The sequence below is a fragment of the Rhinatrema bivittatum genome, chromosome 3 (genome assembly GCF_901001135.1).
Source record: "Rhinatrema bivittatum chromosome 3, aRhiBiv1.1, whole genome shotgun sequence".
Taxonomy (NCBI): domain Eukaryota; kingdom Metazoa; phylum Chordata; class Amphibia; order Gymnophiona; family Rhinatrematidae; genus Rhinatrema; species Rhinatrema bivittatum.
The window spans coordinates 301,226,544-301,244,128 of NC_042617.1; the positions used below are offsets into that span (position 1 = coordinate 301,226,544).

A 17,585-nucleotide genomic window follows, 5' to 3' on the forward strand; every position below is an offset into this window, starting at 1 on the left:
ACTATGATTTAGTTCAGTTCATCTGAATCATCACCCTTGAAAAAATTTACCAAAACGGGTATCTCCTCAACAGCCTCATTAGTAAACACAAAAGCAAATAAATCATATTATCTTTCTGCAATGGCCTTATCTTCTCTTAAATGCCTCTAACCCCTCTATCTTCTAATGGTGTCCTCACAAGCTTCCTGCTTCGGATATATTTTTAAACGTTTTTATTATGAGTTTTTGCCTCTGGCCAACTCCTTTCACATTCTCTCTTAGCCTGTCTTACTGATGTTTTACATTCCTGTGCATATCTCCAGATCAGTCCAGACAAGGGTTTTGCATCCCTACCAGCAGATGGAGGCAGAGAACAAAACTTTGAGGCACTGTTACATAAGCGAGAGTGCCACTTGCAGTCCCTTAGTATTTTTCTGTCTCCAGCAGATGCAGAGGTGCAATCCTGCAGTCTGGAGTTTTAAAAAAAAAAGTAAATAAAAAAAATAAAATTAGGTTGGAAGAAAGAAATTTTTGAAGGAAGTTCTTTTGCCTAAAATATCCTCTCACCTCACCTTTTAATGATGCCAGCAGTCATTTGGCCTTCCTTCCACCTTTCTCAATGTGTGGAATACATTTGGACTGCGCTTCTAAGATGGTATTTTTAAATAGTGTCCATGCCTGTTGTACACTCTTAACCTTTTGTAGCTGCACCTTTCAGTTTTTGTCTCATTTTATCAGTCTCCCTTTTTGAAAGTTTAATGCTAGAACTACAGATTTATTTAGTGTCCCCTTCCAGTCATTAAGTCCAATTGTTTTTACTTTATTTTTAGATTTTTTGGCATACAGCATAATCTGTAATAAACAGTATAGGCATACAATGTGATTTAAGTCAAATTTGATCATGTTATGTTCACTATTGCCAAGTTGCCCCACCACCGTTACCTCTCTCACCATATCCTGTGCTCCACTGAGAATTAGATCCAGAATGGGTCCCTCTTTCACTTGTTCCAGAAACAATTTCTTCATGAAGCAGTTGTTTATTCCAGCCAGGAACTTTTTTCTCTAGCATATCCTGATGTTACAATTACCCAGTCAATATTGGGGTAATTGAAATCTCCCATTATTATTGCACAGCTAAAATGGTTAGCTTCCCTAATTTCTCTTAGCATTTCATCATCTGTCTGACCATTTTGGTGGTATAGTATACTCCTATCGCTATACTCTTCCCCAGCATACATGGGATTTCTACCAATAAAGATTCTACTGTGCATTGCATTTAGTCTCCTTCAAGATCTTTATCCTGTTGGACTCTATGCCATCCTGAACATAAAGTGCCCCCACCAAGTTGATCCATCTTATCACTGCAATATAATTTGGTATAACAGTGTCCTATTGGTTACCCTCCTTCCATCAGGTCTCTGAGATGTCAGTTATGTCTACCTCTTCATTCAGTGCTATACACTCTCTCATCTTACTTCTTAAACGTCTGGAATTGGCATACAGACCAAAGTGTGTTTTTTGTTTATATTAACCAGCTGCTAATCAGTTGACAGGAATAATTTGGAATCTTTTAACCAGGTAGTTCTTTACTTTTGCTTTTATTGGAACCTCTCTGATGGGATGCCTCATCTCTCCTGTTTCATTAGTACCTTTTGAAGATACCTTCCTCTGAACCATGCACTGCTGAGTGACTGTCCCTTGTTCTAGTTTAAAAGCTGCTCTAACTCCTTTTTAAAAGATTAGTGCCAGAAGACTGGTTCCACCCTGGTTAAGGTGGAGCCCATCCTTTCATAAGAGACTCCTTCATCTCCAAAAGCTTGTCCAGTTCCTTACAAAACTGAATTCCTCTTTCCTGCACCATTGTCACACCATGAATTGAAACTAGAGCTCTGCCTGCCTCTGGGGATCTGTGTGTGGAACAGGGAGCATTTCAGAGGTTCTGGTTTTCAACTTTCTACCTAAAAGCTTAAATTTGGTTTCAAGAGCCTACCCTCCCACATTATCCTATGTCATCAGTGCTCACATGTATCACAACAACTGGCTCCTCCCCAGCACTAAAATCCTATCTAGGTGATGCATGAGGTGCACCGCCTTCACACCAGGCAGGCAAGTTACCAAGCAATCTTCACATCCACCAGCCACTCAAGTAGCTACATTCCTAATAATTGAATCACCATTATGATGACTGACCTAACTCTTCCCTCCTGGGCACTAGACCTGGGAGACTCAACCTCGGTGTGAGAGGATAATGCATCATCTGAAGAGCAGGTCCTTGCTACAGGATCACTTCCTGCTACACTAGGATGATGCTGTCTGCCAGGTGACCGTCCTCCTCAATGCAGCACTGGGGCTGTCAGACTGGAGTTGGAAATGTCCATGAAGGTCTCCTCTATATACCTCTTTGTCTGCCACTCCAGAGATCAGATTCCTTTTCTGACTGCCAGGAGCTCTTTGCATTTGGTGCACACATATATCCTCTCACCAACTGGTAAAAAAAATCATACATATGACACTCGGTACAAAAGACTGGAAGGCCCCCATCTTGCTGTTGGACTGCTGCCTTCATCTTAATATTGTTGAGTTCTTATTTAAGTTTAGATTGCTAAGGGAGTAAGGTTGAGTACATTAGAAACCTTTACATTTATGTGGTGTATTCACTGTTAATCTGGTAGTGAACTGTGAGGGGATCATTAAAACTCAAGATGAGGGCTGGGGCAATCTTATGTTTTAGATAAAACCCTGATTGATTTTAAATGTGAAAGTGTCTTTTGCCTATACATCTAAGAATGAGCTAGGGGTGGGTGGGAATTGGTGTGGGATGGAGGGAAATACAAACACTAGATTTACCTTCTTTATGCTAGCCAGGCACACACAAACTCTAAACAATTACCTACCTGCTGACTTTCACTCTTCTGTGCCGCTTTAAGGAGCTGTGGCATCAATCGCATGTAATAAAGTGATTTCCCTTCCACCTCCTAACTGTATCAGCGAGAAAATACAATGTGCAAACACAACAAATTTAAACAGCCTGTAACACAATGGAATAATACCAGTTATTGATGCATCCAATCCTGTATGGATTACCAACATATAAACATGGCCCCCATTTTTCTAGCATGCTGTGAAATTTGTCTTTGGCTGCAAAAAGGACACAAAATACTTTCCCACTCACCACTGCTACCATCACCACATCTGAGATCAGCCAAGTAGCAGCAGCTGTTCTTGACTTGCCATTACTGCCCTTCTCCTGTTGCTCAAGCCAGCCTGACAAGGGCTGCTTCTCTCCTTCCTGCTATTGCTTAGACTGGCATGGGCAAGAAGGGAGTTGGAAGCTATCTTCTTGTGCATCGGGGCTGATCTCCTCTTTCTAAAACTAAGGGCCTGGTGGCTGGCTCTGAGCTGTCCCTGCTTCCCTCCTACTCCTGGGGCCCCCAATTATATCCCAGTAAATATTCTAGGATATTGGGAGGAAGCAATGGGTTAGAACAGCATCAATAGGGATGAGACTGTGGTTGGAGGGATCTGAGGCTGAGAGCAGATGAGTCTAGTGGGGAGACAAGGTGGAATTGAAGGAGGAGGAGAGACGGTTGGAGGGACGAGTCTGAGAAAGAGGAGAAGGCTGGAGAGATCATAGGTCGGGGGCTAAGGCTAAATAAGAAAGGGAGAAGGTTAAATTTTTGGTGGGTAGGGGACTAGGGGAAAGGAGGAAGGGATGAGAGACGGGGAGGACAAAGTTGCAGTCTTCTTCTTACTCAGGTGAGCCGTGCTGAAGTTGGGTCAGATATGATGTTAAATTCTGCCAGCCTACCTTTAAACTTGATCAATGGGCAATCATTAATGATGTGGGACATTGTTTGGACTAATTCATAGCTGTAAAGGGGAATATTATAGTAACCCCACTGGAACTGGCTGGCTGGTTTTAGTCACAGAAACGTATGGCTTTTTTTTTTTAATATTCCTCTTTTTGGCCCTTCAAAGTAGATTACATTCTGGTATTGAGGGTATTTCCATATCCCCAGAGGAGCTTACAATCTAACAGTCCAATTCAATAAGTCGCGCACATAAAATGTGCACTAATACAGAGCACCCGTTTCCCTAATGGACGCACAGGCACAGCCCCTGTACGCCCGATGCAGTATTCAGATAAGAATGGTGGTTTCTAACTTCTTTTACTGATAGTTGATCAGATGAGTAGAGGCTGTTTACACTTATTGCATCGGGCATCCAAATGTTTTCAAATGGTGCTTATTTTTGGTTATACTGCCTAACAGGCTGATTCAGTAAAGATCTTGGGAGAATGGGTGCTCTGTGTTCAGCGCCCACTCTCCCGATGCACGCCCAGCCACCTCTCCTGGGCGCACGATCCTCTATTTAAATGAGGGGTCGGGCTAAAAGGAGGTGCTTGGGACGATTACTTGCCCCTAGCGTCTCCTTGGCTTCAGGAGAGATGGCTCTGTCAGCGGGTTCAGGAAACCGATGCTCAATTTTACGAGGGTCGTTTTTCCGAACCTGCTGACAGCAGTTGGTTAGGAAAATGAATGCTGGTAAAATTGAGCATCCATTCTCCTAACCGGACCGGCCAGCAATTTTTTATTTTTTTTAAATTTTTTAAATTTTTATATTTTTGGTTCCTCAGACTTAATATCGCTAAAGCGGGCATTAATTTATCAGCGTAAAATGTGCGGCTTGGCCACACATTTTTCTTTCTGAACCCCGGGTGAAGGACTAATAGACTCATCAACATGCATGTGATGAGCGCTATTAGTTTTCAGGGAATTTGGCCACGCATTTTTGAGGCACTAAATCCCTTAAGCATAAGGGGTAACAGATGCCCCTCAAACATTCGGCCAAATGCTGAGTGCACTTTACAGAATTGGCCTGAAAGTTTATTAATTTATTGATTTTAATTAGGAAAATATATTTAAAATCCATATATGCACCCCCAGTGGTGCTTGAAGCTTGATGCTATATAAAGGGTTGCAATATCCACAATGAATATATTTGAGATATGTTTGTGTAGAGCATATGGGGGGGGGGGGGGGGGGAGCTGTACACCATGCAAGGCCTATAACCTCCTGGGGTTCCCGCACAGGGGGGGAAAGACAGCCTGTTGTAGGCGTCTTTAGGTTTTCTTCTTCTCTTTGGGTTTCTGCACTCCAGCAAGTCACTCCAGTTCTGTTCAAAACAAAAGTTTTTACTGAAACTGGTGGCAGAAAAACAAAATTCCTAAAAGAACGCCAATGGGTAGTGCACCACAGAAAACAAAAGTCCAAAAATGTGGCTCAGTTTCTTTCAGCTGACACATTTCCCCAAGTGGGTAGGTTCTTAGGGGCAGGTACCCTTCCCTCCGTTCAGTTATGGACTCAGTCACCTGAACAGATGACATCAGCTCAGACACTGGACTTTTCACTTATTATGCCCCAACAGACTTTCTTTTATTTAATTTTAACTCCCCTGGTGTCTAATGGTTGTGGCACCACGGACCCTCGTCCGGATTCGCAGAATTCACTGATAATGTTAGTGCCCCGGTAGCCCCAGCCCCCCCCCCCCCCCTCTTAAAAATGGAGTCAGGAGCAAGCGATCCCACTCCCTGTGCCATGGACCATCCCTGGGAGGCACTGAACAGTTACCCCGCTGCTCAGCACTGCCTCTCTCTCTTACTCACAGATGCCCAAGGAAAAGCTCTGGCAGTGGCAGCGCAGGACTGGATGGCTGAAGAGAGTGCGGTTATGGAGAGCCCACTGGAAAATAAAAAAAACAGCTGTGCCGTAGCCTGAAGCTGTTGAAGGGTCAGCCAGCCAGTCCTGCTCTGCCACTGCCAGGGCATCTCCCTGGGCATCTTTGCCCACTTTAGATAAAGAAGAGGACATGAACCATCTTGAAAATGCCAAAGAAGCCTTCACCAGCATTCGCTGGTAAATTGTGAATAAACTTTACTTTCCTAGCACCTAGACAGATGGGTTGGACCAGTGGGTTATGCACCTCTACCAGCAGGTGGAGACGGCGCAAATAGATTGATTTATTTATTTATTTATTTATTTATTTATTTATTTAGGGTTTTTATATACCGACTTTCTTGATATATATATATATCAAATCAAGTCGGTTTCCAAATAACACAACTATCGCCGGGGGGCGTTACATTAAACAATAAACATAATATTGAACAGAGTAACCTTAAACAATAAGTAAGGTCGTTACATTAAACCATAAACATAGAATGTTTATGGTTTATAATAGAATGTTTAGAATGTTTATAGATGTCACAGTATATATACTCCTGCAGTGACATCATCCTGCCAGTATGCTCCGTCTCCAGCAGATGGTAGACGTGCATTTCTCTACTGGGGATTGCTTTAGATTTTGGAAGGAGAAATAAAAGGAAAATTAATTAGCCTCACTCTTCTGCGGTGATACCAAATGGTCCCGCCTCCAGTTGAGAATTCCTGAGGTGATTTCTGTGGTCCCTCAGATGAGTGCCTTGGTCCAGTAGCTGTTTTTTTAGCTGGCGGGGATTTAGCTGCTTGGACAGCTGAAAGGCAGCAAGTGCAGGAAGCCAAGCGCAGCGGTGATGGCATATGCCCTCTCCTCCCGCATCTGGAGACCGTCTCTGTACTCAGCTGGGTAAGGCTGACCTCAAGAAAGATTAAAAAAAAAAATTTATATATATATATATATATATATATATATATATATATATATATAAAAATAATATAAATACAGAGATGCATAAGGAGGGTTTTTGTGTAGGGCTTCCTCCTTACCCAATCTCTATGCTCGGTACGCCGTTCCGATGTTCATCCTGATCCGAAGGAGGTTTAAGGGATGTGGGCAGCCTGGTGGGTTGAGCAGCCTTTATTGGCTAGGCCCTGCTTTGAGACTTTTCTCATGTGTGCCGCGTGGTGGGCCACAGCAGTGTTTTGCGTGCTTTGCCTGTGTGCTCGGCTGCCCTTTTCAGGAGCATTGGTTCAGACAGTGCGTCTGTGCATCCAGTTCTTGGATGATAAGGCGGGCATTGGTTTGGATGTCCAAGTTAAGCAGCATCTGAGCTAGACACGCGCTTAACTGTGCTCTTAGCTTGGGTGCGTTGATTATGCGCTTATCTTTGGGATGCCTAGGTTTTGGGTGCCTAACATTTTGGACGCATAATAATAAAAAAAAAAAAGAATGGTGCCTATAGCTAAGAAATCTAGGCGCCTTTCCTGATGCACTGTCTGTCATATTCAGGCATCTGAACCTGGTGTGCCCTCTAACTTGTGCCAGCACTATTTGGAGGCTCAGGGTGATTTATCTTCCTCTGATTTTACTAAGCCTGGTTCTTCCCAGCCTGATGAGAGCCTGGGTATAGACATGTCAAGTGGAATGCCTGATTTTGGAACTCCCTTAACTGGTTCATCAGGGGGGATATGTGGCTCAGTGGGAGCAGCGCAGGTGCCTCCTGATTTGGATCCTTCTGCCTTTTCTTGGGTAGAATTTTTTCAAGGGTTGCAATCCTTTCTTCAGGTGCAGTCCTCAGCCCAGCTCAATATTGCCAGAGCAGAGCCGCAGCCTGTACTGCTGTTAAGCGCCGGATTACACCTAGATCAGCAGTGGGACTTCTCGGTAGGGATCCAGATGCCAAGGATGATGAGGCTGATCCTGACTCACTGGAGGATGGGAAAATTTCTCCGGGACTGGAACCGTGTAGGACTATCTTGTGGTTCTTTCATATAGATGAGCTGCCGACTCTGGGAGTGCCTGGGACGGATTCCAGTTCTGAGCAGAAGAAAATTCTCATTGTTTTTCCCCTGTCATGGAGGCCATTCAAGAATTGATTGATCTTGAGTGGATCGCCCTGGAGGCTAATTTCAAAGGGGGCCGGGTTTGGAAGGTCTATACCTCTTGGATCCAGTGATAAGAGAGCGTTTACGTTTTCCAAAGGTGGACACACTTGTTTGTGCTGTCTCCTAACAGACAACTATTCCCATAGATGGAGGAGCGGCCTTGAAAGATGTTCATGATAGGAGGATTGAGACCATCCTTAAACAGGCATTTGAAGCAGTGGCAATAACATTGCAGATAGCTTCTTGTTGTTCCCCGGTGGCTCGCTCTTGTTTTCTTCTCTCTCAGGAGGTCGATGACTCTGGGGTGAATTCCAGGGCAGTTATGGAGCCAGCAGCCACCTTTTTGGAAGATGCAGGCTGTGATTTAGTCTGCACTTCATCCAGAGGGGTGGTTTCAATAATAGCAGCCCTGCAACCAATTATGGCTGAGAAATTGGTCGGCCAATGCAACCTCTAATGCTAACCTCACGAAGTTGCCCTTTGAAGGCTTGCTCTTATTTGGAAGCAAGTTGGAGAAACTGGCCAGTAAGTGGGGCGAATCCCCGGTTGGTAGAGGGTAAGAAGCAGATACTGTGCTCCTTTATCATGAGAGGTCGTGCTCAGGGATCCAAGCATTTTCACCCCTACAGAGGAGTGTCCTTCCAGAGGGCTCGTCCTTTAGGTAGTTCCCAGTCCTTTTATCTCAGACAGCCCAGATGGGGTGCAGGGTTGGGCAGTGGAACTTCCCAAGCCTCCCAATGAAGGTTTGCCAACCCACCCACCGAGAACAAGAGATTTATTTTATTTATTTATTTATTTAAGGCTTTTATATACCGACTTTCTTGATACAGATCAAATCAACTCGGTTTACATCGAACTAAGCAGAACTATAACCAGCAAATCAACAAGAGACATTTAGAAGGAGCATAAAAGTTACATTATAACAAGGTTGCCTTAACTGGGAGAAGGAAAAAAAGAGGGGGAGAACGAAAGATAAATTATTAAATACAATAAATTACTATATACAATGGAGTATGGGATGGAGGCAGAGTCCAAACCTCATGATAAGATGTGAGCAAGAATAGCGTTTGATTATTTACATAAGTGATATGAGGATATGGGGACTCCTTTCTCTCTTTTATCAGAGGTGGTGTGAGATCACATTGGATCAGTGGATCCTGGAGATGATATGAAAAGCATATGCGTTGGAGTTTTGCAGTGTTCCTCTGGACATGTTTATGGTGTCTCCCTGCCACTCCCTGCAAAAGAAGCAGGCAGTGGAGTCTACCCTGTCAAGGCTCCTCAGTCTGAGGGCTGTGGTTCCTGTACCCTGTACCCAGAAAATACAGGGTGATATTCCATTTATTTCATTGTGCCCAAGAAGGAGGGCTCCTTTCGTCCCATCCTGGATCTCAAAGGGGTCAACCCTCATTTGCGGGTGATTCATTTTCACATGGAAACTTTGTGCTCAGTGATAATGGCCGTGCAGTTGGGGAAATTTCTGACCTCCTTGGATTTGTCCGAGGTGTACCTCCATATTCCCATGCAAGTGGAGCACCAGTGTTTTCTTGTGTTTCGCAGTGCTGGGGTACCATTATCAGTTTTGGAGGTTTGGTACATCCCACTGGTCCTGAACCCATCTGTCTAGGTGCTAGGAAATGAGAAATTACTACTTACCTGATAATTTTCTTTTGAATCCTCCCTGATAAAGTAATCAGGATAAACTCCTCTGTGGTTTTCCCTGGTTTGTAGGCTATTGCTGCACTCAAATCAAATCGCAGTAGGCGCTTTGTCAAATTATCATGAGGCGATCTCTCTTCATCTCACCTCCATGGTGGTATCAGGTGGAGGTAGACAGATAAATAGGATGATGAGATGATAAATGAATAGCAGGCAGCTGAAACACATCTGAATGTGAAAGCAAAAATGACTTTCTGTGCATACGAGTGACACTTTGCTTAAGCAACTTTGTGCCCAACGATGGATGGGGGTCATGCTGGACAGCACAGATAACTACAGGAGTGCAGCAGGGTGCAGAGCTCTGGACACAATTCACGCAACTTTGTGTAACTGAACATCTACCAGTTTTAAGAGACAATTGGGCCCAGACTGGTACACAACATTCTTCCACAGAATAGCAAAGAATGACTGATGTATGAGAGCATGCACTCCCCCTGTAATTCCAGCCAGTTTGCCGACGATAGTATTTTTCATCTTGACCTTTGCTGCTGTTTTAGACAGGTGGTGTTTGAATGGCATTCTGCGGCTCAGGGCTACCCCCCCATGTACAGCAGATTTGGGCCGTGTTTGTCTGTGATTGTTGAAAGGATTTTCATTTATGGAGGTGGAAGACACTGTTTTGGTGACACTTGGCATATGACGCCGGTGAAAGTGATATTCAGTCACGATGGTCATATCAACATGTAGGCCATCTTCTAGCTAAGAGAGAGGCCTGGAGGCCACAGAAAATGTTAGGGGCATAGGCAAATTTTACAGGACATAGTTTCCAGCAGGTCTTTGTTGTAGATGTTACACAGCATTGGAGACAGCATCAAACCTTGAGGTAGACCATTGGGTTTCTTCCTCTATCTGTGGCCTTTCCATATTGCATGATAAGTTGCTGCTGAATGTGGGTCTTTGCCTGCCTTTTAACAAGTCAATAATCTTAGATTGACGCTAGGCACGAGAGTCTGTCTTTTTAGAATACTCTGGAAAATAACTTAACAAGCCCTTCAGAGGCCAGAGGGACAAGAGCTAGTGGCATGTTAAAATATCCTGGAGCAGGATCAGACTTCAAGCCATGGGACATCTTGTCAACCTTCATCATTGTGAATGCCCCAGGGAACCATTACTGTGGTATTCAGTGGTAAAATCTCCATTAGTTCTCACCTAGATGGACTACAGTCATCTTTAGGTAGAGCTGGGAGAGGGATGATAGGCTGGAAGAAGGAAAGACTACAAGAAGAAGGAAAATAGAAACCCTGGGAGGCAGGGAGAAAAAAGATGAGGAAGAAAGAGGATGTCATGAGAGGTGTGGTAGAAGAGGGAAGAAAGGAAAAGAGAGAATAAGAAATTAAAAGTGAAAGAGGAAAATACCAAAATTAGAGAAACGTGAAAAAATATAAAAATAACAAAACTAATTCTCCAGCCACACAAGAGAGTTTGGAATGCTTTTTTTTTTTTTTTTTAAAGGAAAATATTTGTACTTATTAAATAACGTACATTTTATGCAAATGTACCACAGCAATTTGTAACTCTTGCAGTAGAATCTTTTGCTGAGCTGCTGGAAGACCCTGAGGGCCTTATATATATAAGCATTGCAATGACTGATTTTACTGTCTCCCTCTCTTGCTGCTAGCAATAGCTCTCCTGAAGGACAAAGACCCAGGCTGCTTTCTGATCCGCGACAGCAATTCCTTCCAGGGTGCCTATGGGCTGGCACTGAAGGTGACCACACTCCCGCCCAGTGCACTCAACCAGCCTTGTAAAGGTGAGAATCCCCCTCCCCAGAGGAGGAGCCTGCTGTCCTCTCAATGCACTGTCAAACCTGCAACCCCAAGGTGCATTCTGTCCCTCCAGCCATCCCTGTAAAGGTGAGAAGCCCCCAGAGGCTTGTGCTCCCTCCCCTTCCCCCATTAAATGCACTCTGACGATGCAAGAGAAGCCCTCAGAAGTGCAGACTGCTCCGGTCACTTTACTCACTCTTGAACTCTCCAGTGCTCCACGAGAGGCAATCGCACACTGCAGGTGGACATGGATGAGCACAGTGCAACCTGTTACGCCTCATCATGGGTCAACATGATGACCCATGCAGTATAGTTCGGGGGAGACAGTGTCCTGTATTCCTCGCCTTCTCCCACCCCTTCCATTGCATGCACACTATTGTGACATGTGATTGCAGGTTCAGTGTGTCCTGTCACCAGGTGACTCCATTGCCTCAGGTACAAACCTACGTTACAAGCCCTCTGGGGACTTGAATATTTGAATGTACCTCACCCTGAGCTTCCAGTGAAAAAAGTGAGCACTGTATCCAAAATTTAAAAAATTCTCTGCTTCAGGAGATCCCATGGAGCAGCTCGTTCGTCACTTCCTGATAGAAACAGGGCCCAAAGGTGTCAAGATCAAAGGCTGCCAGGATGAACCCCACTTTGGTGAGTGCCATGAGGGCCCATTACTGCCATGAGCTCTGTGTTCCCCTCACCCCCTTCCTGTGGATTCCTTACACGAGTACTCTATTTTCCCCATATAGACATACTCGATATAAGCTGAAGGGTAGAGATGTATACACTGCCTTAAGACAGCCAGAGACTCTTATAAAAAGACAAGTGAAAATGTGAGACAAACAAGATGTGCAGAATATGGGCTGCCAGTTAGGAGACTTGGGTTTAATTCCTGAGCTGAGCTCCTGCACTTCAAGCTAGGAATGCTGTGGAGGGAGCATTCACAGACCAGATTGGGGTGGGGGGTGTTGTGGAGGGGTAGAAGAGAGAATAGGGGAGCTCCAGCCATCATACTATTGAATCACATTTCAGGTAGCCTCAGCATGTATACAGTTTGTATTAGAAGTCCCAGCAGTCACATGATGGTGATGCCTACCAGTCAGGCTCTTCCAGAGGGAACTATGGTCTGTCATCCCCTGATTGAGGACTGGTGCTATAGTGGCTGCACTATAGTGAGAGGAGGGCATAAAAATGGAGAAAACACCCAGTAATACAAACTTAGTAAACTTTTTTTTTTTTTTTTTTACAAAACTGCAATTGATTTTCCTGTGGATCTTTTGCTTTCAGGGAGCCTGCCAGCACTGGTGTTCCAGCATGCCATCACCCCTATCTCTCTGCCTTGCAGGTTAAAGATCCCCAGCAAAGGTGAGTCATTCCCTCACCCTTGGGTGAGCCACGAGCCCCCACTCCCTTTCCTAATGATAGCTGGCTTCGCTAATTAATGCTGCCCCTCCTTTCTTCCCCAGATCCCATGGAGGAGCATCCTGAAGTCCTAGTCAGTACTAACATGAGCACAGCAGGCGATTTATTGCGGCAGGGGGCAGGTAGGTGGCCAGTGGGGTATAGAGCCTGGGTGATCTGCTTCCCACAAGCAAGGAAACCATTTTTCCTAGGACCACAAAGAGCAGAAGAAGAAATTATTAATTACCTGATAATATCCATTCCTCTAAGGAAGGCAAGCCAATCCACACTAGTGGGTTATGCACTCCTACCAGCAGATGGAAACGAAGCAAATTGACATCACAGTATATATACTCCTGCAATGACATCAGCCTGCCAGTATTCTCTTCAAAAGCAACTGTGGACAGACTAGCAAAAACTTGATTAAAAACAGATAACCATTTCAATACTCAGGCAAAAGGAAACACTGAGCTCAGACAAGAAATACAATAACAGTCTAGGGGCTGGAGTAACACCAGTAACCCCTGGAACACATAGCACACTGGAAGACTATAACACAATCATATGGCAGCCAAGGGTGGGAAGCTGAACCCATCTGTCTAGATTAAGGAAAAGAAAATTATCAGGTAAGTAGTAATTTCTCATTTCCTAGCACCTAGACAGATGGGTTCAGGACCAGTGGGATGTACCAAAGCTACTCCCGAATAGAGCGGGAGGCTGCCCGCGGTCCCGCCAACACTGCATGTGCAAAGGTCGCGTCCTCCTGAGCTCGAATGTCCAAGCAGTAATGCTTAGAGAAACTGTGCAAAGAGGACCATGTCTTTGCTTAGCAATTCTCGACAGGAGACAACCACTTGTGACGTAGTGGAATGTGCCCTAATTTGTCTAGGCAATGGGACATCAGCATCCACATAGGCAGCCCATTTGATTACTTCTTTTATCAAACTGGCTATAGTTGCCCGCATTGCCGGTTCACCTTGTTTACCTCCACCATGGAGCACACACATTTAATCAGACTTCCTGAAAGATTTAATAATCTTCAAGTACCACATCAGATGCCACTTGACATCCAAGGCATGCATCAGAGGATAATCACGCTGCGTAGGCAGGGAAATAGACCGATTCAAATGAAATTCCAAAACCCACTTTCAGCAAAAGGGATGGTACAGTCCTAAGCTGTACCGGCCCTGGAGTCATTTGTAGAAACAGTTCACTGCAAGAAAGATCTGGTGGCCATACAGATTGCTACCAGAAAAAACATTTTCAAGGTGAGCAGCTGCAAAGATAGATCACAAAGTGGCCAAAACGTAGGTCCCGCCAAAAAAAAACTCAAGACCAGATTAAGGACCCAAAGAGGCATTGGTAGCCACAAGGGAGGATGTAGATGCTTAACTCCCTTCAAAAACCTGAACACATCTGGATGGGAAGACTGTTCCAGCATTGACTCACCCTTTATAACAAGCGAGAGTTGCTATCTGCACCTTCAGAGAGTTACGGGCCAAGTCTTTAAGCAAGCCTTCCTGTAAAAATTCCAGTCTGGAATTTCAGCTTTGAGAGGATGAAAACCTCGCTCCTCAAACTAGCGCTTGAACATTCTCCAAACTCTAACATAAGCTAGAGATGTAGAAAATTTTCTGGCTCAGAGCAAATGGAAATCACCACAGAAGAATAACCACACTTCAACAACCGAGCTCTCAAGGGCCAAACTGTAAGACAATACCAACCCAACTCATCGTGCAGCATGGGCCCCTGATGCAATATATCCTTCCTGAATGGTAGTCTGAGAGGACTCAGTAGTCTCTGAAGATTGGCATACCATGGCGTCTGGGGCCAATCAGGAGCAACCAGAAGTACAGTTTTAGTCTGATTTGAAATCTTCCGAATGACCGTGTCTATCACTGACTATAGTGGGAAGGCATACAACACCCTGCTCCGCGGCCAGACCTAAACAAGAGCATAGATACTTAGCGCTTTCGGATTCCTTCTGCAACCTGAAGAAACATGGCACCTTTGCGTTGCTGGAGATCATCAGCAAATCCAGATACAGGCGACCCAGCACACCACTATGATTCGAAAGGCTTCATCTGTCAATTCACACTCTCCTGGGTCCAAGTTCTGCCTGCTGAGAAAGTCGGCCCGTACATTGTCCTTCCCGGCAATGTGGGACGTGGATATGTCCTGGAGAAGTTATTCTGACTAAAGCATGAGCACATCTACCTCCATCGACACTGGTTGGCTGCTGTTTCGTCTTGATATAGGCCACTGTCATGGCATTATCCAACATGATCCTTACCACGCGAGCTTTCTGCTGCTCGGTGCACTGCTAATCAATGATGGTCTCTCTGCTGCTCCTCAGCACTCCAGTGAACTTGTGCCACCAACTTTTTGACAGTGAGCCCCTCAATCCAGAAGGCTTGCATTTGTCATGAGCACTAACCAGATCTGTGTCTCCAAGGAAACCCCCTTCCTGAGATGATCTGCTTGTAACTACCACTGCAACTGGACATTCACTTCCAAAGGTACTGGAATCTCACAGAGTACTCCTGTGACTGCATATTCCACCGGGAGAGCAAAGTATACTGAAGGGGCCACATATGTGCCCTCGCCCAGGGAATAACGTCCAACATAGCTGCCATCTATCCCAGGACTTGCAAATAAGTCCACTTCGTTGGGCGAATAAATCTTTTCAGGGCCTGAACTTAAGTCATTAACATCTGAATGCAACTCTCTGGCAGAAACACTCTGCCCTACTCTATATCAAATCACATGCCGAGATACTATAATGTCTGAGATGGCTGTAAACTTCTCTTGGCCAAGTTAACCATCCAGCCTAGTTCCTGAAACAAGGGGATTACCTTGTAAGAAGCCAAGTGACTCTCTTCCTCCCTTTTTTGGCCACAATCAACCAGCCAGCCAGATATGGATGGATTAGAATGCCTTCCTAGTTCAGAGAGACTGCTACCACCACCATGATCTTGGAGAAGGTCCTGGGCATAGTAGCCCGAAAGGCAGGACCTAACATTGATAATGAAGTCGCAGAATGGCAAAGCCCAGGAAACGTTGATGTTCCTGGCGAAAGGGAATATATAGATATGCCTCCATCAGGTCGAGACATGTGAGAAATTCCCGTTTGTACTGCCATTCAGAAATGAATCACGCAAAGGACAAGTGACTCCTTTGAGATCCAGGATGGGCCGAAAAGATCCTTCCTCCTTCTTGGGAATGACAAAATAAGGAAATAGTGCACCATATTTTTTTGTGATCTGGGAACATATTTATGGCCTTCACATCCAACAACCTCCTTAATATAGTCTTCACTGCGACTCTCTTCTGTAGAGAGTTGTATGGAGAGACCATAAAGACACCCAGAGGAATTTGGAAAAATTCCAGAGCATAGCCATCCCTCATCACTTCCAGGGCCCACTGGTCCGTTGTAATTTGGACCCACCTCTGATAAAAGGAAGATATATGCCTGCCTACTTCCTGAAGTATTAGGTGAGCCCTCACACCTTCATTGTTAAGGTCGAGGTGCTCCGGTCCCAGAGCCTACATCTTTACGAGGCTTTCTAGCCGAAAGGACTAAGATCTTTGAAAGGAGTGAGACCTTTGAGTAGTTGCTCCTCTGAAAGGGCAATCCCTGGAACTGCCCTCTGACCCTAAGGACACGATGCTGTCTTCCTGTTCTCTGGCCTGAATAAAAGAAAACCCTTAAAATGTAACCTTGTGAGACTGGACTTGGAAATAGTGTCTGCCGACCAATTTTGCAGCCACAACTGGCGTCTAGCCACTATTCAAAAGCCACCCCCCCTCTAGCAGCTGTCTTGCACCAAATCACAGCCTTCATCGGCTAAGAATGTGGCACCCGTTTCCATCAAGGAACTGCCATCGGAACCCTCCTCCTTGTGTCTCCTAAAAGTCACAAACCAGCCCGGACCACTAGGCAGGAGCAAGAAGCAATCTGCAAATTAATTGCCATGCCTTCAAAGGCCTGCTTAAGGAAAGCCTCAATTCTCCTATCCTGAGCATCTTTTAGAGCTGCCTCTCCTTCCACTGGAATGCTGGTTTGCTTGGAAACAGGCATACCAAGGCATCCACCTTCAGGAATCGCAACTGATCCCTTACCTTTGAATCCAAGGGTACAACCTGCTAAAGCGAGTCCCCCCCCCCCCCCCACCCTAATACTTGTCTCTGGGGTGCCCCCTTCAAGTTCAGTCAATTCTTGAATTGGATCCAGGAGGGGAAAGGAACACGATGCTTTGCGTAAGGCGACCAATATAGTATCTTTCTTTTGCAAGCTCGTAGCATCACTCCCGTCCATATCAAGTGTCTTCAGGGTCTGAGTCAACAGACTCGGCATTGCATCTTTGTGAAAACCCAGAGTAGAGGCTGAAGTGATTCTAAATCAAGTGGAATTTCTCCCTCTTCCAGAAGGGAGAAACCCAAGCATTAGAGTCATCCGATATATCACGATCCCCATCTCCCTGAATATCAGGGACAGCTTCCTTGCGGTGCTTGCTTGCAGTGGCTGACAAAATGGGAGTCCCGAGTATGTTAGTATCTTAGTAGGTTGCTTCATCTCCACCAGGCGCCCCTGCAGAAAAGTCTGCAGGCGTTGGAAAAAATTCCACCCAGGAAAAGAAGGAAGGATCCATACCAGGGCACATAGGCCCAAACTTGACACGCTCTGACCCTTCTCTTGGAGATGTCTCTGCCATCAAGAACAAGGGGAGAGGGGGACACATCCATTGTGCCTTCTTCCATCCCATTCCACTCGAGGGAATAGCCCAACATCAGTAAAATCCTTAGTAGCCAATTGCCTTGAGCAGTCAAACATTGCTGACAAAGATGCAGAGAAAGTGATAGCTGGATTGCCTTTATGGCAAGCCTCCCAAATAGCAAAGCG

General features: G+C 45.2%; 1 protein-coding gene across 8 annotated transcripts in view; it reads left to right on the forward strand.

Moving 5' to 3' along the window:
* Positions 1-17,585, forward strand: part of TNS2 (tensin 2) — a 146,321-nt gene that overhangs the window by 104,388 nt on the left and 24,348 nt on the right. For 7 of the 8 annotated variants that reach the window (XM_029595050.1, XM_029595052.1, XM_029595049.1 and 4 more), the window contains exons 22-25: positions 11,140-11,271; positions 11,840-11,932; positions 12,569-12,646; positions 12,748-12,825. In XM_029595050.1, coding sequence (XP_029450910.1) covers positions 11,140-11,271; positions 11,840-11,932; positions 12,569-12,646; positions 12,748-12,825 — 381 coding nt within the window. Of the gene's footprint in view, positions 1-11,139; positions 11,272-11,839; positions 11,933-12,568; positions 12,647-12,747; positions 12,826-17,585 lie in introns of those variants that run through there. The other variant, XR_003855568.1, reaches the window with a different exon arrangement.